The sequence below is a fragment of the Hemiscyllium ocellatum genome, chromosome 2, assembly GCF_020745735.1.
Source record: "Hemiscyllium ocellatum isolate sHemOce1 chromosome 2, sHemOce1.pat.X.cur, whole genome shotgun sequence".
Classification (NCBI taxonomy): domain Eukaryota; kingdom Metazoa; phylum Chordata; class Chondrichthyes; order Orectolobiformes; family Hemiscylliidae; genus Hemiscyllium; species Hemiscyllium ocellatum.
The window spans coordinates 8,299,684-8,323,947 of NC_083402.1; the positions used below are offsets into that span (position 1 = coordinate 8,299,684).

General features: G+C 46.0%; 1 protein-coding gene across 2 annotated transcripts in view; it reads left to right on the forward strand.

Moving 5' to 3' along the window:
* LOC132821696 (sialic acid-binding Ig-like lectin 15) overlaps window positions 1–24,264 on the forward strand; it is a 56,065-nt gene that overhangs the window by 20,502 nt on the left and 11,299 nt on the right. The window contains exon 1 of one of the 2 annotated variants that reach the window (XM_060834412.1): window positions 8,992–9,283. The exons of the other annotated variant lie outside the window; for it this stretch is intronic. Within the exon in view, the coding sequence (XP_060690395.1) occupies window positions 9,043–9,283 (241 nt within the window). The 5' untranslated portion in view covers window positions 8,992–9,042. Of the gene's footprint in view, window positions 1–8,991; window positions 9,284–24,264 lie in introns of those variants that run through there. 2 annotated transcript variants of the gene reach the window in all.

Consider the following 24,264-nt stretch of genomic DNA (forward strand, 5'->3'; position numbering starts at 1 on the left):
ATCTGCTAATCTTCCTTTCCACCTATCCACTCCACCCTCCTCTCTGACCAATCACCTTCTTCTCCACCCCCCCATTCACCCATTGTACTCTTTGCTACCTTCCCCCACCCTCCTCTCTGACCTATCACCTCCATCCCCACCCCCATTCCTTTATTGAACGAGATGCTACCTTCTCCCCACCCCCACCTCCCTCTCATTTGTCTCTCCACTCTGCAGGCACCCTGCCTCGATTCCTGATGAAGGACTTTTGCACGAAACATTGATTTTCCTGCTCCTTGGATGCTGCCTGACCTGCTGTGCTTTTCCAGCACCACTCTAATCTCGACTCTGGTTTCCAGCATCTGTTTTTATCTGTTTATACCCACCCTCAACTACATCCCTGCAATAACAACTAAATCACATACCAATGTGTTAATCTACACCCTCAGCTCATCTGCCTTTCTCACAAGTAAATGCCATCCAGCCATGCCACACTCCCTTATGCCCTCCCTTGATGATATTCACACTGCCTTCTGGATTTCCTTGGATCATCTGTTGGATCAGTTAGCTTGGTTGGCTGGACAGTTGGTTTGCGATGTGGAGTAATGCCAACAATGCGGGTTTAATTCCCATCCTGCCTGTGGGGACCATGAAGGGTCTCAGGTTCTCAACCGTGTCCCTGTCTGAGGCAGAGTGGCCCTCAGGTTAAATCACCATCAGTCACCTCTCTCTAATGAGACAGCAGTTCTCTGGGATTATGACTGATTTATTTTTTTACTTCAGTTCTCCTTCTTCATGTCTCTGTGTATCACCTTCACCCTCTGCAATACTTTCACTGTGTACCCCATCCCTCTGCTACGCCTGATGAATGAGCCAGGTTGCTGAAGGCTGGCTCGGTACTAGAGTAGAAGGTGATGGGAAATAGAAAAGGTTCTGCAGGGAGGGCCCTGAGTCCTGCTCTTCACATCACTCTGGGTCTCCTGGAAACTCTCAGGCACCAAAAACTCTCATCAACCAACAGCAACAAACACCCACAGTCGAACCACAAACCCCCTGAAACCTCCTGTTGTGCTCCAGCCTGTAGCTCATTCCACACTGTCCCAGGTTAGTTTATAAACCACGACTGAAAAATGTTATATCTTTTCTCATCATACAACAGATTCAGTGTTTTACCTCACTGTTTGGTGTCTGTGCTGTGTTCATATCCTCTCTCTCTCTCCCCCCTCACAGCTTTGTCTGCTAATGGTTGGTCAATGACAATCGCGGATGGAGTGTGGGCTGAGGAAGGAGGCTCCGCTGTCTTACCCTGCAGCTTCACCCACCCTGACACTCACCTCACACTCACCGGCTCCATCTTATGGTACAAGGAGGAAACACGGGCTTTAATCTTTAACTGCACATATCCTGGTCCAGACGATTCCCAGGGTGAGCTGTGTGAGAATGTGAGACAGCGGGACGGTGGGAATCGATTCAGATTCGTGGGGAGTCTCACCAACAAAGATGCCTCAATAATGATGGAGGGACTGAGCCGGGAGGATGCTGGTTCCTATTGGTGTCGTGTGGAGCTCAATATCGGCAACTTTCAATCATGGTATGGAACAAGCCTGGAAGTGAAAGGTGAGGAACAATGTTCTGATGGTGTCAGTGCCCTGGCAGCTCAATGGGGACAGGCTCCACCAGGTCCGGGAGTTCTCGGGTTGGTTCCTACTCCTGGGCTCTTCCAATTGGTCTCAGGCAGGAGGCAGTGAGAAGGACAGAGAGAGAGGGAGAGACCTGGCTGGGATTTACAGACCAATCCATTTCCGACTCTGAAACCTCCCACAGTCACTCATTTGCTGTGGTCAGACCGGCGTCAGTTTTTTTTGGACAGGGAACAGACACAACATCATCAAGGATTCAAGCTCCAAGACCCCCTTCCCAATGACAGTCCTGCTCTATCGGCATTGGGTGAGAAAAAGAGATCCATAAATTCTGAGCCCTCATTGGATGAGCACGTCTCAGAGTGAGGGAACCCTCAGCTCGCATTGGCTGAAAACCTCACTGTTTCTATCTTCCCTTTCTATTGGCTGAACAGAAAATAGATGGATGGGGGGAGAAGGAATCTGCAGAGGCTAATGTCCTGGGGAATACTTTCCAATCCATGGCAGATTGTGAAATTTGAATTTGAAAGGAATCTAGACTGAAAAGCCAGTTTAATAAAGACCATGTAGCCACCTCCGACAAAAAAAAACCTGGTTCACTCATTTCCTTTAGGGAGGGAAATCTGTATCCTTAATGGTCTGACCTACATGCGGCCCCATACCCACTGTAATGAGGTTGACTCTTAACTGCCCCCTGAATGACTCACTCTGTTGTGGACAAGGAGTGAACCCAGGTGTGTAAATGGAATTGTGACTCCAAGAGTAGGCCACAGGCTGGAGATCCTGTAAATTAACACACCTCCTGACTCCAAAGCATATTGACCAGTTAGAAGTGTGATGGAATACTCCCCACTTGTCTGGAAGAGTGCAGGAAAATATATTGCTGCCCTGTCACTGTCACTGGGTCAAAATCCTGGAACTCCCACCCCAACAGTATTGTAACAATAAAAATAACAACAAAATACACTGCAGCAAGACAGCAACACTTCCTCCACCAGCACCTTCCAAAGTAGTGACCTCTATGACCTCAGTGTAAAAAATGGCGTCAGATACAGACCATCCTGACTGGGAAATATAGTTATCTTTTCATTGTTCAAGGGGACATGGGTGTCACATGCTCGGTCAGCCTATATTGGCTATCCCTAATTGCCCTGGAGAAGGGAATGGTAAGCTGCCTTCTTGATCTGCTGCATCCCCTCAGCTGCAGGGAATTCACGATAAGGTTGGTTAAGGATTCCAAGGGCTTTGTCCCAGTCACACTGAAGTAATGATGAAATATTCCCAAATCAAGATGGTGAGTGTATTGGAGGGAAGCTTGTAAGTGGTGATGTTCTCATGTATATAGTGGAGGGAAAGTCATTGATGATACAGCAGGAGATGGTTAGGCTGAGGACTCTACACTGAGGAACTCCTGCAGGGATGTTCTGGAGCTGAGATGACTGACCAACAACCACAATCATAGTCCCACAACCCCACACCGCCCGTTTCTACCTCCTGTCCAAAATCCACAAACCTGACTGCTCCAGCCGACCCATTTTCTCAGCCTGCTCCTGCCCCACAGAAAAAACTTCCCACCACCAAACTATCATTTCCCCAACCATCCACAACCTCATCACCTCAGAGGATCACCCATCCACCGCCTCCAACCGCATAATCCCACAACCCCACACCGCCCGTTTCTTCCTCCTGCCCAAAATCCACAAACCTGATTGCCCCGGCCGACCCATTGTCTGAGCCTGCTCCTGCTTACACAGAACTCATCTCTCCTTACCTCGACATGATCCTGTCCCCCTTAGTCCAAGATCTCCCCACCTATGTTTGGAACACCACCCACGCCCTCCACCTCCTCCATGATTTTTACTTCCCTGGTCCCCAACGCCTTATCTTCACAATGGACATCCAGTCCCTGTACACCTCCATCCCCCATCACGAAGGACTCAAAGCCCTCTGCTTCTTCGTTTCCCTCCATACCAACCAGTACCCTTCCACTGACACCCTCCTTTGACTGACTGAACTGGTCCTCACCCTGAACAACGTCTCGTTCCAATCCTCCCACTTCCTCCAAACCAAAGGAGTAGCCATGGGCACCCGCATGGGCCCCAGCTATGCCTGCCTCTTCGTAGGATATGTGGAACAGTCCATCTTCCGCAGCTACACTGGCATCACCCCCACCTTTTCCTCCGCTACATCGATGACTGTATCGGTGCTGCCTCGTGCTCCCATGAGGAGGTTGAACAGTTCATTAACTTTACTAACACCTTCCAGCCCGACCTCAAATTTATCTGGACCATCTCAGACTCCTCCCTCCCCTTCCTAGACCTTTCCATTTCTATCTCGGGCGACCGAATGAACACGTACATTTACTATAAACTGACCGATTCCCACAGCTACCTAGCCTACACCTCCTCCCACTCTGCCCCCTGTAAAAACGCCATCCCATACTCCCAATTTCTTTGTCTCCGCCGCATCTGCTCCCAGGAGGACCAATTCCAATACCGTACAAGCTAGATGGTCTCCTTCTTCAAAGTCCGCAATTTCCCCCAGACATAATCGACGATGCCCTCCTCTGCATCTCCTCCACTTCCCGCTCCTCTGCCCTTGAGCCCTGCCCCTCCAATCGCCACCAGGACAGAACCCCACTGGTCCTCACCTACCACCCCACCAACCTCCATACACATCGTATCATCCGTCGTCATTTCCGCCACTTCCAAACTTACCCCACCACTAGGGATATATTTCCCTCCCCTCCCCTATCAGCATTCCAAAAAGACCACTCCCTCATCAGATCCACACCCCCCACCAACCCAACCTCCACTCCCGGCACCTTCCCCTGCAACTGCAAGAAATGCAAAACTTGCGCCCACACCTCCCCCCTTACTTTTCTCCAAGGCCCCAAGGGATCCTTCCATATCTGCCACAAATTCACCTGCACCTCCACACACATCATTTACTGCATCTGCTGCACCCGATGTGGCCTCCTCTATATTGGGGAGACAGGCCACCTACTTGCAGAACGTTTCAGAGAACACCTCTGGGGCACCCGGACCAACCAACCCAACCACCCCGTGGCTCAAAACTTCAACTCTTCTTCCCACTCCACCAAGGACATGCAGGTCCTAGGACTCCTACATCGCCAAACCATAGCAACACGACGGCTGGAGGAAGAGCACCTCATCTTCCGCCTAGGAACCCTCCAACCACAAGGGATGAACGCAGATTTCTCCAATTTCCTCATTTCCCGTCCCTCCACCTTGTCTCAGTCAAATCCCTCGAACTCAGCACCGCCTTCATAACCTGCAAACTTCTTCCTGACCTCTCGGCCCTCACCCCAACTCCGGCCTATCACCCTCACCTTGACTTCCTTCCACCTATCGCACTTCCAACGCCCCTCCCCCAAGTCCCTCCTCCCTACCTTTTATCTTAGCCTGCTGGACACACTTTCCTCATTCCTGAAGAAGGGCTCATGCCCGAAACATCGATTCTCCTGCTCCTTGGATGCTGCCTGACCTGCTACGCTTTTCCAGCAACACATTTTCAGCTCTGATCTCCAGCATCTGCAGTCCCCACTTTCTCCTCCAACAACCACAACAATCTGGGTTTGATTCCAGTCTGAGGTAACAGTCTGTGTGGAGTTTACACATTCTCCCTGTGTCTGTGTGGGTTTCCTCTGGGTACTCTGGTTTTCTCTCACAATCCAAAGATGTACAGGTCAGGTGAGTTAGCCATGCTAAATTGCTCATAGTGTTCATGGATATACAGGTTAGGTGTATCAGTTCAGGGTAAATGTAGAGTAATAGGTTCGGGTTGGGAATGGGCCTGGGTGGATCACTCTCTTCAGACGGTTGGTGTGGACTTGTAGGGCCAAATGGCCTGCTTCCACAATGAAAGGATTCTATGAACCATCTTCCTCTGTGCCAGGTCTGACTGAAACCCATGGAGGTTTCTCCCCTCGGCTTCCCACTGGCTCAGGTTCCTTGATGCTACACTCGCTCAAATACAGCCTTGATGTTAAAGGCAGTCACTGATACCTTCAATCAGTTTAATTGGTCTGGTCAGACCCACCTTGCTTTTTGTGGACAGGGTATACCTGGGTATTGTTGGGTAGATGCCAGTGTCATAATTAGAAGAAGAACAAATAACAATACAGCACAGGAACATGCCCTTCCATCCCCCAAACCAGCGCTGACACATTTTGCCTTTCCATACTCAAACTGTCTTCACTTACAGGATCAGCATCCTTTCCTATTCATGTATTCATCCAGGTGCTTCTGGAATGCTGCTATAGTGTCTGCTTCCACCACCTCCACTGGCAGTGCGTTGCAGCCACTCACCCACCTTTTGTGTGAGAAACCTGCCTTGTACATCTCTTAATACCACCACCACCACCCTCCCCCCCACCCTCTCCAAACCCCAGCCCCATATCTTAAACCCATGTCCTCTAGTAATTGACCCCTCTACTAGGGGGAAAAAGCCTCATATATTCCACTTTATCCCTGCCATTCACAATCTTATAAACTTCGATGAGGTCACCCCTCAACCTCCTGAGTTCCAGTGAAAAAAAAACCAGTCTATCCACCCGTTCTTCACAGCTAAAATCCCCCATTCAAGACAATATCCTGGTAAACCATTTCTGTACTCTCTCCAAAGCATCCATATCCTTCTGGTAGTGTGGTGACTAAAACTGCACCTAATATTCCAAGTGTGGCCGAATTAAAGTTCTTTAAAGCTGCAGCATAACTTTGTCTGTCGTTATACTCAATGCTCCTTCCAATGAAGGCAATGATGCTGTGGGCCTTTTTCACTCCCTTATCTGTCTGCTTTGTCACCTCCAGAGAGCTGTAGACCTGCACACCCAGATCCCTCTGCATATTAATCCTCCTCAGGGTTCTGCCATTCAGTGTTTAATTTCCACCTGCACTTGACATTCCAAAATACATCAGTCACATTTGTCTGGATTAAACTCCATCTGCTATCGAACTGATCTGTATCCTGCTGAATCTTCTGATAATCCTTCTCATTATCCTTAATTCCACCAATCTTTACATCGCCTGCAAAATTACAAATTAGATCAGACACATTTTCCTCCAAATCATTGGATAGGCCATGAACAGCAGACGTCCCAGCACTGATCCCTGTGGAACATCACTTGTTACAACCCTCCATTCCATTGTTACCCTCTGTCTCCTATGACTAAGTCAGTTCGGTGTCCACATTGCCAGCTCACCCCGATACCATGTGACTTCACATTTTTACCAGTCTGCAGTGAGGGATCTTGTCAAAGGCTTGACTGAAGTCTGTCTATAGCAGGACTGCAGAGCCATCTGATCCATTGGTTATGGGGTGGCTCTGTTGTGTGCTGTTTCTGTTGTTTGATGAGCAAGTAGTCCTGGGGATGTTGTAGATTCAGTGTGTTGGCCTCACACATTTGAATTTGCCTGGTGTTGTACACAGTCAAGGTTAGAGTGGTGCTGGAAAAGCACAGCAGGTCAGGCAACATCTGAGGAGCAGGAAAATCAATGTTTCGGGCAGAAGCCCTTCATCAGGAATGTAGCTGATGAAGGGCTCCGGCCCGAAAAGGTGATTTTCCTGCTCTTGGATACTGCCTGACCTACTGTGCTTTTCCAGCACCACTCTAATCCTGACTCTGATCTCCAGGATCTGCAGCCCTCACTTTTACCTGGTATTGCATGCAGCAAAATCATGTGTCTCTTCATTGATCTCCCAGCCTGACGGGAATGTTGGTGTGGGGGGTGTTAATGTGGATTGTGAGGTTACAGATTGAAGTTCAATGGGCTTACAATGTAGTCTTTAACTTGGGAACTTCATACTGGGGAGTCCCTGGGCAACTCCCACCTGATGGTATACCACTGTGCCTCCACCTCTGCTGGGTTAGTCCTGGTGGTGGGTCAGGCTGTGTCCAGGGACAGTCATCGTGGTGTCTGTAATATTGTAAGTTATGGTTCTGTGAGTTTGACCATGTGAGGCTGTTAGTCGACCCGTCTGTGCACTAGCTCCTAGATGTTACTGAGGAGGCCTTTGCAGGGTTGACAGGGCTGGGACTGTTCTCACTGTTATTGGGGCCTTGGTCAATGCAGTGTAGTCTGAGTCTACTTGTAGTCTATTGGCATTCCTTCACTGTTGCTGGGTCAAAGTCCTGAAACTCAATCCCTTAAATTACTCTGGATAACCCCGACACCTCAGGGCTGCAGCAGTTGAAGAAAGCAGCTTCTCCTGGGCAATCAGGATGGGACAATAAATGCACATAATCTGGGCCAGTGACACCCACCAAATAAAACAAAAGTAGAAATTAATGAAACAGCGAACATCCTGAGGAAAATACAAACAAAAAACTGCAGATGCTGCAAATCAGAAACAAAAATGGAAACTGTTGGAAAAGCAAGTCTGGCAGCACCTGTGGAGAGAAATCAGACTTAATGTTTCAGGCTGAGTGACCCTTCCTCAAGATCCTGAGGAGCTTGACAATGCAGATTCTGAGAGGATATTTGCTCTTGTGAACAGAAGTCAAACAGGGGAACAATTACAAAATAACAGATTACTGATTTAAATAAGAATGAGAGAACATTTAATCTCATAGCTCCTCTTTTAAGTTCATGCAGCAAAGAGGCACATGGCTGGTTATCCCCCTCCTCCTGCACCCAAATATTTTACTCAGTGTAGGAAAATGTAATCTGGACTCTGAGTTTAAATTAGCCTGTGCTCACTTCAAAGGTCACAGGTTGGAGCTGGGGAATGGTTACATTAGGAATGACACCAGGGGGCTCTCCTTCACACAGAGTGTGGTCAATACTTTGAATGTGTTTGAGCAACAGAGTGAGGGGGAGGCTGTAAAATCCTTGACCTTGTTTAAAGAATATTAGTATTGAGCATCGGGCGGAGGGTTCTGCATGAATGAATTCAGGAGGGTTCAATGGATCTGATCTGTAAGTACCTTCAGCGGTCACACGGCACCAGGTTATAGGCCAACAGGTTTATTTGAAATAACAAGGTTCAGAGCACTACTCCTTAATCAGGTGAAGTCCTGGTGCAGTGTGACTTCTGACTTTGTCCACCGCAATGCAACACTGGCACCCCCACATCATGGAAGTATCTTGTAATCAAGGTTTTCAAATTGAGTGACGAGGAGACATTTTGATCAGGGTGACTCTTGTTGGGGAATGTCTAGGACAGACCTGTTAGAGATGTGAGTGGAGTCTTTAATTGTTCATTTTATTGTGAAGTTGAAAGGAATGTAACATATTGAAATAAGAACTTCTGCACACTGACCTCATCCATTCTGATGTTTGTCCTTTCCTCAGCTGCTCAAGGAAATGTCTCAGTGGTGAGTGGGACAGAGGGAGATTCAGTTACTTTACCCTGTATCTTCAGTCACTGGTACTACCCTCCCCTGTCCACTGTTACCTGGATGAGGAAGGAGCCCTGCCAACACATCGTTACATTTACAGCCCAATCACAGGGAACTTGGACAACTGGACACGGTGGAAATCGGTACGAGCTCATTGGGAACCCAGAGGAGGGAAACGCCTCGACCAGGATAAACCAGCTGAGTGTGAGGGACAATCACACTTACCTGTGTCTGGTGGAATACAGTTTCGAACCTGATTCTCAGTATCTGATCCAGAAAGAGACTCGGCTGCAGGTACATGGTAAGAAACCGTTCCCACATTCTTCAGCCTGTAGAAGGTGCACAGTGAGAGTGGAACAGATTCTGTGAATGTTTTGCGATTTGATTTTCTGGTGAAAGGACATGGAACTAAAACATTAACCCTGTTTCTTTCCACAGGTATTCTCTGCCCTGCTGAGTATTTGCAGCATTTTGATGTTTATTAAAAATTTCTACCATCTGTAGAGTTTTAGCTTTGGGTTTCAAATTTAATTTTAGTCCATATTTAATGTACTATGCTGTCCTGACATTTTTAGGTGCATTCTGATGTCAGTATTGAAAGACATTGACAGACTCAGAACATTCAGTTATATCTCCAAAAGCCCCAAAGTTATACTGACATTGAGATCATCTCCTTGAACAGGAAGGTGCAACTGTCTGATGTGTCCCTCTTGGTTACAACCTTCATCAGGAATAGTTCCATCAGTGCAACTACATTCCCACAGTGTCCATCTGACTGTGTGAGGCATCACAGCCATGTGGGACTTATCCGCGCCCTGCATTCACCCATGGGTTATAAAGGAAGGTGGTGGTATACTGTTACTGTTGCTGTAGTAAAAAATGAGGTCTGCAGATGCTGGAGATCACAGCTGCAAATGTGTTGCTGGTCAAAGCACAGCAGGCCAGGCAGCATCTCAGGAATAGAGAATTCGACATTTCGAGCATAAGCCCTTCATCAGGAATAAGCTTGTGGGAGTCAGTCGGTTTATAATAGATGTCTGTGTTGAGTCGGTCGCCCGAGATAGAACTGGAGAGGTCTAGGAAGGGGAGGGAGGAGTCTGAGATGGTCCAGGTGAATTTCAGGTCGGGATGGAAGGTGTTAGTAAAGTTGATGAACTGTTCAACCTCCTCGTGGGAGCACGAGGCAGCGCCGATACAGTCATCGATATAGCGGAGGAAAAGGTGGGGGGTGGTGCCAGTGTAGTTGCGGAAGATGGACTGTTCCACATATCCTACGAAGAGGCAGGCATAGCTGGGGCCCATGCGGGTGCCCATGGCAACTCCTTTGGTTTGGAGGAAGTGGGAGGATTGAAAAGAGAAGTTATTCAGGGTGAGGACCAGTTCAGTCAGTCGAAGGAGGGTGTCAGTGGAAGGGTACTGGTTGGTGCGGCGGGAAAGGAAGAAGTGGAGGGCTTTGAGTCCTTCGTGATGGGAGATGGAGGTGTACAGGGACTGGATGTCCATAGTGAAAATAAGGCGTTGGGGACCGGGGAAGCGAAAGTCCTGGAGGAGGTGGAGGGCGTGGGTGGTGTCCCGAACGTAGGTGGGGAGTTCTTGGACTAAAGGGGACAGGACCGTGTCGAGGTATTGGGAGATGAGTTCGGTGGGGCAGGAGCAGGGGATTCCTGATGAAGGGCTTATGCTCGAAACGTCGAATTCTCTATTCCTGAGATGCTGCCTGGCCTGCTGTGCTTTGACCAGCAACACATTTGTTACTGTTGCTGGTTGACTAATCCAGACACGCAAGTCTGTGGCTATGGGTTCAAATCCCATCACAACAGAAGGTGAACTGTGAATAAATGTTTTTTAAAATCTGGAATTTGAAAGTAAAGCTAACCTCATGGCTGAGATTTGGAAAATCTGATCTGATTCAGTTGTACACTTCAGGGAATCTGGAGTTTGGTTCAGTTAGCTGGGCGGTCGGCTTGCTAAGCAGTGTGATGCCAATCGTGTGGGTTCAATCCCCACATTGGCTCAGGTGACCATGAGGGACCCTCCTTCTCAACTCTCCCCTCACTGAGGTGCGGTGGCCCTCAGGTTAAACCACCAACATTTCTCTCTCTCTCTCAAGAGAAAGCAGCCCATGGTCTGGTAGGAATACGGTGACTTGATTTAGAGAATGAAATCTGCCATTCATACTCAGTGTCATTTGTTGCCATACGCACAATATTGAGCCTTCTCTCTCCATCAGCACCACCTCACGCAGGCTCGGGGCTGCTCATAATCCACCAACTCTGCACAGTCCACTTCAAACTCTGTATTGGGTAAACAAAACACAGACTGGGTGATTACTTTGCAGAACAGAAATGTTCGTCCACAAAAATGAGGCTGAACATCCAGTTGCCTGCCAGATTGACACACCAGCTTTTGGGGACCCAGTGACCTTCTGGACTCAATATTGAGGTCAATAATTTTAGTGCCTCAGCACCTTCTCCTATCTCCTTCCCCCAACCCCCACACACCAGGCCTTGTCATCACATGGGCTACGACCAAAACAATCCATTGTCAGTGACGCATGGTCCCCATCAGCAGCTGTTCATTCTCCCAGGCCGACCTTTCCCCTTTCGTTTGTCTGTCCAATTGTTTTTCTCTCTGTCTGAGGTCCCTTCCCACTGAGTTTTTACTCCTGCCCCCTCACCCACCTCCCCATCTTCAGCATCTATACCAACCTTTTCCCAGCTATAATCAGTTATAGAGTCATACAGCACAGGAGCAGACCTTTCAGTTCAACTAGTCCACACTGACCATAATCCCAAACTAAAGTACTCCCACCTGCCTGCACTTGGCCTGTATCCCTCCAAACATTTCTTTTTCATGAAATTATCTAAATGTCTTTTAAGCATTGTAACTGTACCCACATCCACCATTTCCTCTGGAAGCTCATTCCACATGAACCACTCTCTGTGTAAAATAAAAACTGCCCCTTATGTCTTTTTAAAACCTTTCTCCTCTCACCTTAAAGATATGCCCCAGTCTTGAAATCTCCCACCTGAGCAAAAAGACACCTGCCATTCACCTTATCTATATTCCTCAGGCTTTTATCGATCTTGATAAGGTCACCTCTCAACCTTGTACACTCCAGTGAGAAAAGTCCCAGTCGCTCCAGCCTCTTCCGGTAACTCAAGGCCTACTTTCTCAGCAACTTCCTGGTAAATCTCTTCTGAACCCTCTCCAGCTAAATGATATCCTTGCAATAACAGGGTGACCAGAACTGGACACTATAGAGGACTCACCAGCATCCTGTCCACCCTGAACATAATATCCCAACTGCTGCTGAACCACTGTATATATAGATGATGCCTGAATCCCAAGGTCTCTGTTCTACAGCACTACCCAAGGCCCTAATTTTAATTGTATAAGTCTTGCCTTTGTTTGTTTTCACAAAGTGCAATACCTCACACTTATCTTAAACTCCATCTGTCGCTCTTCAGCCCATTAACCCATTTGATGACGATCTCTTTGTATTCTAAGATTGTTCAATGTACCATCAATGTTGGTGTCAACCGCAAACTTGTAAAACATTCTTTCTGTGTTCTTATCTAAATTTTTAAAACAAATGACTGACAAAAGTGGGCCCAGCCCCGATCCCCGTGGAACCCTGCTGGTCACAGGCCTCCGAAACAAAACCCTCCCTCCACCGTCACTCTCTGTCTTCTGCCTTTCAGCCAATTGTGCATCCACTTGCCAAGCTCACCCGGAATCCCATGGGATCTAACTTCACTAATTAGTCTACAATGCGGAACCTTGTCAAAGGATTTACCAAAGTCTAAGTAAACAATGTTAACCCCTCTGCCCTCATCAATTTTCTTGTTTACCTCTTCAAAAATCTCAATCAAGTTTGTGAGACACAATATCACTTGCACAAAACCATGCTGACTATCTCTAGAGTCATAGAGCCATAGAGATGTATAGCATGGAAACAGACCCTTCAGTCCAACCCATCCATGCTGACCAGATATCCCAACCCACTCGAGTCCCACCTGCCAGCACCCGGCCCATATCCCGCCAAACCCTTCCTATTCATGTACCCATCCAAATGCCTCTTAAATGTTGCAATTGTACCAGCCTCCACCACTTCCTCCAGCAGCTCATTCCATACATGTACCACTCTCTGTGTGAAACATTTGCTCCTTAGATCTGCTTTATATCTTTCCCCCTCATCCTAAACCTATGCCCTCTAGTTCTGGACTCCCCGACCCCAGGGAAAAGACTTTGCCTATTTATCCTATCCATACCCTTCATAATTTTGTAAGCCTCTGTAAGGTCACCCCTCAGCCTCTGATGCTCCAGGGAAAATAGCCCCAGTCTGTTCAGCCTCTCCATTTAGCTCAAATCATCCAATCTTGGCAACATCCTTGTAAATCCTTTCTGAACCCTGTCAAGTTTCACAACTTCTTTCCAGTAGGAAGGAGACCAGAATTGCACACAATCTTCCAACAGTGGCCTAACCAATGTCCTGTACAGCTGCAACATGACCCCCCCCCCCCCCCCCCGGCTCCTGTATTCAATACTCTGATCAATAAAGGAAAGCATACCAAATGCCTACTTCACTATCCTATCTAACTGCGACTCCACTTTCAAGGAGCTATGAACCTGCACTCCAAGGTCTCTTTGTTCAGCAACACTCCCTAGGACCTTACCATTAAGTGTATAAGTCCTGTTAAGATTTGCTTTCCCAAAATGCAGCACCTCGCATTTATCTGAATTAAGTTCCATCTGCCACTTCTCAGCCCATTGCCCCATCTGGTCAAGATCCTGTTGTAATCTGAGGTAACCTTCTTTGCTGTCCACTACACCTTCACTTTTGGTGTCATCTGAAAACTTACTAACTGTACCTCTTATGCTCACATCCAAATCATTTATGTATATGACAAAAAGTAGAGGACCCAGCACCAGTCCTTGTGGCACTCCACTGGTCACAGGCCTCCAGTCTGAAAAACATCCCTCCACCACCACCCACTGTCCTCTCCCTTTGAGCCAGTTCTGTATCCAAATAACTGGTTCTCCCTGTATTCCATGAGATCTAATCTTGTTGATCAGTCTCCCATGTTGACTATCCCTATTCATTCCTTGCCTCTCCAAATGCATATAAATCCCAAATTTCAGAATTATTTTCAACAACTTATCCACCACTGAAGTCAGACACACAGGTCTGAAGTTCCCAGGCTTCCCCTGACATCCCTTCTTGAACATTAGTCACTCTCCACTCACTCAGCGTCTCACTCGTATTTATAGATGATACAAATGTTTCTGCAAGGTGCCCAGCAATTTCATCTTAACTTCTGACAAAGTCCTGGGATTCATGAGATCAGGGCTCAGAGATTTATATTTTCAAAGACCTCCAGCCCTTCCTCTTCTGTAATGCAAACGGTTTTCAAAACATCAATATTTATTTCTCAGCGTTCTCTCACCTCCACTTCTCTCTCCACAGTAAAAACTGACAACAAATATTCACTTAAGATCTCTTCCAGCTCTTGAGGTTGAATACAAAGGCAATCTCTTTGCCCTATACTCTGTCTCTTGTTGCTGTCTTGGTCTTAATGTATTTATAGAATCCCTTTGGATTATCCTTAACCTTATTTGCTGAGGCTATCTCATGTCCTTTCTTTGACTTCCTGATCGCCCTCGTATGAATGCCCCGACACTCATTATATGGTGCAAGAGATCCATTTGGATCCAGTTGTTTATATTTAGTGTACGATTCTCTCCTATCCCTGACTGGAAACTCAATCCCTTTGTTCACACATTGTTCCCGAAAGCAGTACAGTTGAAACCGTCCTTTGTGAATGGTCTTTTCTGTCTCAGAAGAGGACACAGTGATCCAAGAATCTGAATCCCTCTTCAGCCATTGATTTGTCTCCTTTATCCTTTTGTTCCCTCATCTGAGCTTGGCTTTGGGAGTAAACCAGAGATTATTACTTTTGTGGGTCTGTTTTTTAATCTTCGACCTAACCTTTGATATTACTTTGTGAAGACTTAATCTTTTCCCTAACTATGTCATTCCCATCAATGTGTACAAAAATATCTGGTTTCTCATTATTCCCTTTAACAGTATGCTTCAAACATTTTGCAATGTCCTTAATCCTAGCACCAAGAAAACAGTCTAATATCCTAGATCCATGCTCACTGCTGCAGAACCTCCTGTCTGTCGCCTTGACAGGAGAATCACCTACAACAATTATTCTTTTAAATGTTGTCAAATCCCTTTGAACATAAGGTTCATTTTTAGCGCCCGAGATCTGACTGTCCCTTCTAATTTCCTCTGAGAGATTATCCTTTCAACAGTCCGAGAGATTTCTGAACTACCTTCTTACCTTTCCTGACAGTCATCCTATCTGACTGATCCTGCTGTGTTATCACCTCTCGAAATCTACTGGCCATCTAACTCTGTGTCTCTTGTATGTCCTCAATGTCATTAAGTCAAAAAAGAAGCAACTTACACTGACATTTTAACTCTAAAATAAACTACATTTCTTTATCAAAAGAGCTAATATTAAGCACAAGTGGTCAGCAGACAGCTATCAATGTTCTGATTAAAAATAAAATCCCACTCCAGAGCCAACCACGTGTTAACCTGTCCAAGAGTTCTGTGACCACAACTTGGTTTGAAACAAAACTTCCCTCAGCAATGATTTTCCATCAGCAAAACTTCCCACAGCCCACATGTGGGCCTATCCAAAAAGTCCATTGATAGGACTCTGTTTGATAAAATAAATTGTGCCTGTCCATTTTGGGAATTTCTTTTGTGTTATTGAATATAAAATAACTAAAAGTGAATCAAACAAAAAGCTTTTCTGACTGAAATGTAATAAATGTAAGAAAGCTGGAAGTAAATTTGAAAATAAATCTGAATCTCAGGAGCAGCTGCAAGACCCACACTCCTCTCAGTCCACTGTCATTGATCATTTTATTTCTGAAGAAGTGTCACTGGACCCAAAACATTAACTTTACTTTCTCTCCACAGATGTCACCATACCTGCTGAGTTTTTCCCACAATTTCTGTTTTTGTCTCTGCCATCCTTACTTGGTCAGGTCTCTCCAGGACAGGGGTGGACAGTACATCAGGATTGAAGAAGGGTGTTCACTGTGTCAGGTCAGTGGAAGTGAGTGTATGTCCTGGAGGTTGGGCCAGGGGCTGTGTGAGGAACAGCACTAGATCCCATGATTTCTGTCCCTAGCCCTATCTACACGTGAATGCTGACCCACTGAATTATATTTGCCGCTGGGTAAGGAATCTTCTATGAAGCTGGGGACATCTTCTGGGTCAAGTTAGGTGTGAATGCCACAGCCCTATTATTTGCACTGATGAGCAGGGCCCCCCCTCATTGAGGATGGGGATATTTGTGGAGACTCATATTCCTGTTAGTTGCTTAATTGTCCTCACCCATTCATAACTGCATGTGACAGGTCTGCTGAGCTTATATCTGATGCACTGACAGTGGAATCACTTCCCCCAGAGCATCAATTGTGGTTTATGCTGTTTGACACAGAAGTAGTTTTAGAGCTGACATCTCATTTTCAGGTTTGCTGGTGATGTTCCTGGCATCACCTCCTGCATTGTTCATTGAACCAGAATTGATGTTCTGACTTGATTGTAATGGCTGAGTGGGGGAGAATTACATGCCATGAGCTTACAGATTGTGTTACAGCTCACTCTGCTGTACTGATGGCCCACAGTGTCTCAGGGATCCCAGTCTTGACTTGCTCGATCTGTTCAAAGTCTGTCCCATTTAACACAGGCCTAGTGCCATACATGATGGGGATGTACCTCAGTGTGAAGATGGGAATTTGTCTCCACGGGACTGTGTGATAGTTACTCCTCCCAATTCTATAATAGACAGATAGACGACTGAGGACAAGGTCAAGCTTTTCTCTCTTGTTGGTTCCCTCACCACCCGCCACAGACCCAGTCCAAGAGCTATGTCATTTCAGATTCCACCAGCTCAGGCAGTAGTAAAGCTGCTGAGTCTGTCTTGGTGTTGGACAGTGACGTCTCCCACCCAGAGTACATTCTGTGCCAGTGTTGACCTCAGTGCTTCCTCCAAGTGGTGATAAACATGATCAGAAGCCTGGGAGTGGGGGGAATGTGGCAGTGGGTAGTCATCCAGAGATTCCCTTGCTCATGTTTGACCTGATGTCATCGGACTTCATGATAATGTTTCGAGTTCAGAAAATTCTGCTCAGCAACTGCTGTCTGATTGGTTGAACTGTGCTGTTACAAAGTTATATATTCCTGGAGTCTCTGAAAGTGGAAAGTATCTGGGGCCTACAGAGAGAAAGCAGCCAGCTCTGCCTCTCCCCCATCACTGGAGAGAAAAGCAGAGAAAACACAAGTAATCTGGAAAGAAAGAAGTCACATGTGAAAAGTTCTAAGTTCTCCTGAATGGCCGTTGAATTTGAAGCATAACCATCACTGTCCGGAACACAGCATCTCATTCCTGCTACAAAAAACACAAGAACTGTGAGAGAGAACGATCCTTCCATCTTGTGGTCAGGACTTTTATTTTCAGAGTTTTGTTTACCCTGTTACCCTGTCTACATTCTTTTGTCACTCATATAAATCGTCTATCTTTTCTCTGTCTTAAGTGTGTGTGTGTGTGTGTGTGTGTGTGTGTGTGTACGTGGCTTTGAAGGGATGCTGTTTCGGAGCATTAATTAGGTATCCATTTCTTTCACTGCTCTTATTACTGGAATTATTCATTCATGGAATTATTTAACTGTTACTGAAGAATCCTGGTGTTGCTCAGTTCTGTCCTGAGTAACAGTCTGTCAGGCACTTTGGGTGTTGGGGTCATCCTATTGGGATTCTTGTACATTTGTGTAGCTCCTGATAATGTGTGGATCAGTAGGACATGTTCAGCCATAACATGAATCATTGAGTTTAGTAAGGAGTGATGAAGATGATTGATGAATGGAGAGTGGTGGACATGGCCTAAATGGACTTCAGCAAGGTATTTGACAGGGTTCTGCATGATAGACTGGTTAACAAGGTTAGATCACATGGAATACAGGGGGAACTAGCCATATAGATACCTAACTGGCTTGAAGATAGGACACAGAGTGTGGTGGTGCAGGATTGCTTTTTAGACTGGAGGCCTGTACCCAGCGGTGTGCTGCAAGGATCGGTGCTGGATCCACTGCTTCTTATCATTTATATAAATGGCTCAGATGTGAATATCAGAGAAATGGTCAGTAAGTTTCCAGATGACACCAAAATTGGAGGTGTAGTGAACAGCAAAGAAGGTTATCACAGAGAACAATGGGACTTTGATCAGATGGGCCAATGGGCTGAGGAGTGGCAGATGGAGTTTAACTTAGATAATTTTGAGGTGTTGCATTTTGTTAAGGCAAATCAGGGCAGGACTTATACACTTCCTGGTAAGGTACTGGGGAGTGTTGCCAAACAAAGAGACCTTGGAGTGCAGGTTCATTGTTCTTTGAAAGTGGAGTCAAAGGGTAGACTGGTTAATGAAGGAAGCATTTGATAAACTCACCTTTATTGATCAATGCATTGAGTACAGGAATGAGGAGGTCTTGTCATGGCTGTACAGGATGTTGGTTGGCCCACTTTTGGAATACTGCATTCATTTCTGGCCTCCCTGCTATAGCAAAGATGCTGTGAAACTCAAAAGAGTTCAGAAAAGATTGAGGAGAATGATACCAGGCCTGAAAGGCTTGAGTTGTGGGCGAAGCTGAATAAGCTGGGGCAAGATTCCCTGGAGTGTTGGTGGCTGACGGGTGACCTTAAAGGTGTTCATCAAATCGTAATTTAAACATGATAAATAGTCAAGGTCTTTTCTCCAGGGTACGGGCGTCCAAAACTAGAGGGCACAGGTTTAAGGTGGGAGGGGCAAGATTTAAAAGGGACCGAAGGGACACCGTTTTCATGCAGAGTGTGGTGTGAGAATGAAATGAACTGCCAGGGGATGTGGTAGAGGCTGGTATAATTATAACATTTAAAAGGCATCTGGATGGTATATTAATAGGAAGGGATCTGAGGGGTATTGGCCAAATATGGCAAATGGGACAAGATTTATTCAGGATATCTGATGGGCATGGGCAAGTTGGACTGAAGGGTCTGTTTCGGTGCTGCACATCTCTGTAACTTCCCTTTCACACTTTATACTGGTTTTGTCCAACTCAGGGTCTCCCTTTGCCATTGATGTGGGAGTTTTAGAGTTGAATCTGTTGCTGTGGGACTGGAGTCACATGCAGGTCAGACTGGGTAAGGACGGTATTTCCCTTTTCTAAAGAACATCAGTGAACCAGATGGATTTTTTCCAACAATTGATCATGGTTTCATGGTTCCCATTAGATTGGTGTTTAATTCCTGATGTAATAACTGATTTGAATTTCCAGCAGCTGCCATGGTGGGAACTGAAACTCTGTCCCCAGTGTATTGGATTGCTCATGAATTTACATTACTATTTGTTCACTCCCTCTCATTATAGCTGTTTAACCTGTTCTCACTAAATAACATACTCAGAATAGAGTCTCCAAGTTTCACTTCCACACACTGATGTCTGTGTTCAGACACTATCTCCCTCTCTCTCTCTCCCTCTTCCCTCACAGTGGTTTCTGTTAATGGTTGGTCAATGACAGTCGCGGATGGAGTGAGGGCTGAGGAAGGAGGCTCCGCTGTCTTACCCTGCAGCTTCACCCACCCTGACACTCACCTCACACTCACCGGCTCCATCTTATGGTACAAGGCGGAAACATGGGTTTTTTCTTTAAGTGTACATATCCTGGTCCAGACCATTCCCAGGGTGAGCTGTGTGAGAATGTGACACAGCACGAGGGTGGGAATCGATTCAGATTCGTGGGGGGTCTCACCAACCACAATGTCTCAATAATGATGAAGGGACTGAGCCAGGAGGATGCTGGTCCCTATTGTGTAGAGCTCAATATTGAGAATTTTCAAACAAAGTCTCCAACAACGCTGGAAGTTGAAGGTAAGGAACAATGTTAGGATGGTGTCACTGCCCCGATAGCTCAATGGGAACAGACTCCACCTGGACCGGGAGCTCTCGGGTTGGCTCCTTCTCTTGGGCTCTTTCAGTTGGTCTCAGGCAGGAGGCAGTGAGAAGGAGAGAGAGAGAGATGAGGCTGGGATTTATGGACCATTCCATCACCGTGTCTGAAACTCCCCATGGTATCCCATCAACTCCCTAATTTGTTTTTGAAGATGTCAGGACATGATAAGAATGTGGTTGGAAAAGGAAATGGGATTTACAGGTTTCAGAAATGGAGGTGTTGAGAACTGAGGCAGGTAGCCCATAAGATATAGGAACAGAGGAAGGCCATTCAGCCCATTGAGTCTGTTCCACATTCAGTGAAATCATGACTGTGATGATAAACGTCAATTCCCCATTCTTGCTTTATCTTCACAATCCCTGATTCCGTGAATGATTAAAAATTTGTCTGTCTCAGCCTTGACTATTCTCAATGACCCAACATTAACTGCTCTCTGTGGTAAAGTAGTCCAGAGATTCACTACCCTCTTAGAGAAAACATTCCTCTCATCTGAAATGTGTAACCCCTCATTCTGAGCTGATGCCCTCTGTTCCTGACAAAGGGGGACAACCACGCTGCATCCACCTTATCAAGCACTCGAAGCATCTTTAATGTCTCAATTTGGTCACTTGTCATTCTTCTGTAATCCATCAAGCACAGGCTCAATCTTGTCAAACGCTGCCCATAAGACAGCCCCTCCCGACCTGGCATCAACCAATTGAATCTTCTCTGGCCTGCCTCCAATGCCAGTTTCACTTTCCTTTGATAAGGGACCAAACCTATCCACAATATTCCAGCTGTGAACTAACTAGTGTCTGGTAAAACCTCCCCACTTTAAAATTCGATTCCATTTGAAATAAAGGTGAGCATTTCATTGACCTTCCCTACTCTCTGCTGAATGTTTTTGTGAAATTTGCATGTTCTTCTGTTCTGGAACTTTCTGCAGGCTTTCTCTGTTTCACGAATATTCAGCCTCTCTATTCTTTGTGCCAAATGTATGACCTTACATTTTCCACATTATATTCCAATTGCTAAGTTTTTCTCACTTATTTAACCTGTCAACATCTCTCTACAGCTACACTGACCTCATCCAAATCATTAATGTATATTATAATAAATGTGGCCCCATCTCAGATCCTGTGATACACCACTAATTACAGTTTGCTGGCTGGATATCACTCCCACCTTATCCCAACTCTCTGTTTTCTATCAGTTTGTGTAACCAACAGAACTGAGGTGTAATCTAGGTAGCTGTGGGAGTCAGTCGGTTTATAGTAGATGTCCGTGTTGATTCGGTCGCCCGAGATAGAAATGGAGAGGTCTAGGAAGGGGAGGGAGGAGTCTGAGACGGTCCAGGTGAATTTGAGGTCAGGGTGGAAGGTGTTGGTAAAGTGGATGAACTGTTCAACCTCCTCGTGGGAGCATGAGGCAGCGCCGATACGGTCATCGATGTTGTGGAGGAAAAGGTGGTGGGTGGTGCCAGTGTAGTTGCGGAAGATGGACTGTTCCACATATCCTACGAAGAGACAGGCATAGCTGGGGCCCATGCGGGTGTCCATGGCAACCCCTTTGGTTTGGAGCTGTGGAGCCATAATCTATCTTGTTACAAGTCTGCTATTGTTCCTCATCTGTTTTTGCTGCTAAACTGTTTCTGCAGCTCACTCCAGCCAGTTCTGCCCCCATTCCCTTCGATAAGCTAAGCACAGTAGCTGCCAACCCAAGCTCCTCCCCCTCAAACTGAATATTCAATGCTATCGTGTTATGGTGACAGATTCCAGGGTATCTTTCACTCTGTCATCAGTTATTAAGCCTGAATCATGACACATCACCAAACCCAAACTAGCCTGATCCCTGGTTGGATCCACATCACATTGTTCTCAGAGACTGCCTTCAATATGTCTCTGAATTCTTCCTCATGGCTCCCTCTGCTAATCTGACTATCCCAATGTGCACGAAGATTCAAGTCACCCATGATTAATGAACTGCCTCTGTTACATGCCTTTACTATCTGCTGATTTATTCCCTTCCCCACTGTGACAATACTGCTCCTTTGACAAGGATATTCTGTTCTTGGTTTATTGAGAGGGGTTGTAAACAGAGAAGTTTTAGGGCCTATTTGATTATAGATAACAGATACTGCCTCAGGAAATAGGCTTTCAAATTAAAACAGAAAAGAATTATGCAATGAAAGGGAAGTGGCCAGTTAACCCAGCTTAACTTTTTCTGGTTTGGTTTGGTTCAGCAAGCAGTCAGTTTTTGGAGGTTGCTGGTCAAAGAAACAGCTCCATGTTGATCCTCTCTCTCTCTGACATCTCTCCTGTGTGAACCAGGGTTTGACTGTAGCTTTTTTGCCAAGAGAGTGTTTATGGGGACGTTCCAAGCATTTGGAACAGCATCATTAAGTTGCAATCGAGGCGATTGGGTTTTTAAATAGTTCTGGGATTCAAATGTGTTTTTCTTTTGTTCATGTGTGAATAAATACTGTTTTGTTTAAAAGTGAGTGGTTGGGCCATATGCATCTCTCCTGGATTATCCAATCGACATTTGCATAAAACAACTCAATAAGTTAGGGTCTGGGCGAATTTCCTGAAGTGTTTTGAGGGGGTGTGGCCTGGTCCATGACACCCACCATTTAGCTACTGCTATGGGACCCATGGTTTACTCCCACAACATCTTATTTCCGTTTTTGTTCCTTATGGAAGGAACCATAAGGAAGGCTGATCCATACAATTATAGAATTAGACAGGATGGAAGAGGCCCTTGAGCCATACAGTCTACACCAACAAAAACATCACTGTCAGTCTGCACCTGTCCAACCTTCCAGCATTTGGTCCATAGCCTTGTATGTTACATAGAACACAGAACAGTACAGCACAGTATAGACCCTACAGCCCACGATGTTGTGCTGACCATTTATCTTAACCTTAGATCAAAATATCCTCCACACCCTCAATCTTCTGCCATTCTTGTGTTTGTCCAACAGTCGTTTGAATATCCCTAATGTTTCTGACTTTACTACCACTGCCTTCCACATATCCACCAGTCTCTGCATAAATAAACTACCTCTGACATCTCCCCAATACCTTCCTCCAATCACCTTAAAATGATGACTCCTTGTGACAGTCATTTCTGCCTTAGGAAGAGTCTCTGGCTATCTACTCTGTCTATGCCTCTCATTACCTTGTATACCTCTATCAAGTCACCTCTCTTCCTGCTTCTCTCCAGTGCAAAAAGCCCTCACTCACTCAACCTCTCTTCATAAGACAAGTCGTCCAATCCTGTGAGTATCCTGGCAAATATCCTCTGAACCCTCTCTAAAGCATCTACATCCTTCCAGTAATGGGACAACCCAGAACTGGACATAATATTCCAAGTGTGGTCTAACCAGGATTTTATAGAGCTGAAGCAAAACCTCGCGGCTCTTAAACTCAATTCCACCTGTTAATGAAAACCAAACACCATCCGCCTTCTTCACAATGCTATCCACTTGGGTGACAACATTGAGGGATCGATGTACATGGACCCCAAGATCCTCTGTTTCTCCACACTGTCAAGAATCCTGTCTTTAACCTTGTATTCAGCATTCAAAGTCGACCTTCCAAAATGCTCCACTTCACATTTATCCAGGTTGAACTCCATCTGCCATTTCTCAGCCCAGATCTGCATCTGCCAATGGCTTGTTGTAGCCTCCAACAGGACTCTACACTCACTACAACACCACCGGCATCGGCAAACTTACTAACCAACCCTGACAGGTCTTCATTCATGTCATTTATAATAACTACAAAGAGCAGAGGCCCAAGAACAGATCCCTGTGGAACATCACTGGTCACTGACTTCTCGGTGGAATACTTTCCATTCACTATCACTTGCTGTCTTCATTCAGCAAGCCAATTTTGTATCCAGACAGCCACATCTCCCTGTGTCTCATACCTACTAACTGTCTGAATTAATTGACTATCAAATGCCTTATTGAAATCCATAAAAACCATACCCAATGCTCAACCTTCCACAATTTATCTCATCACATCCTCAAACAACCCAATCAGGCTTGTGAGGCATCACCTGACCCTCACAAAGCCACGCTGACAATCTTTAATCAAACTATGTTCTTCCAAATAGTCATAAATCCTTTCCAGGAAGTTGCTTACCACAGACATCAGACTGACAGGTTTGTAATTCCCAGAGATTTTTCTATTCCTTTTCTCGAACAGAGGAATAACACTCGCC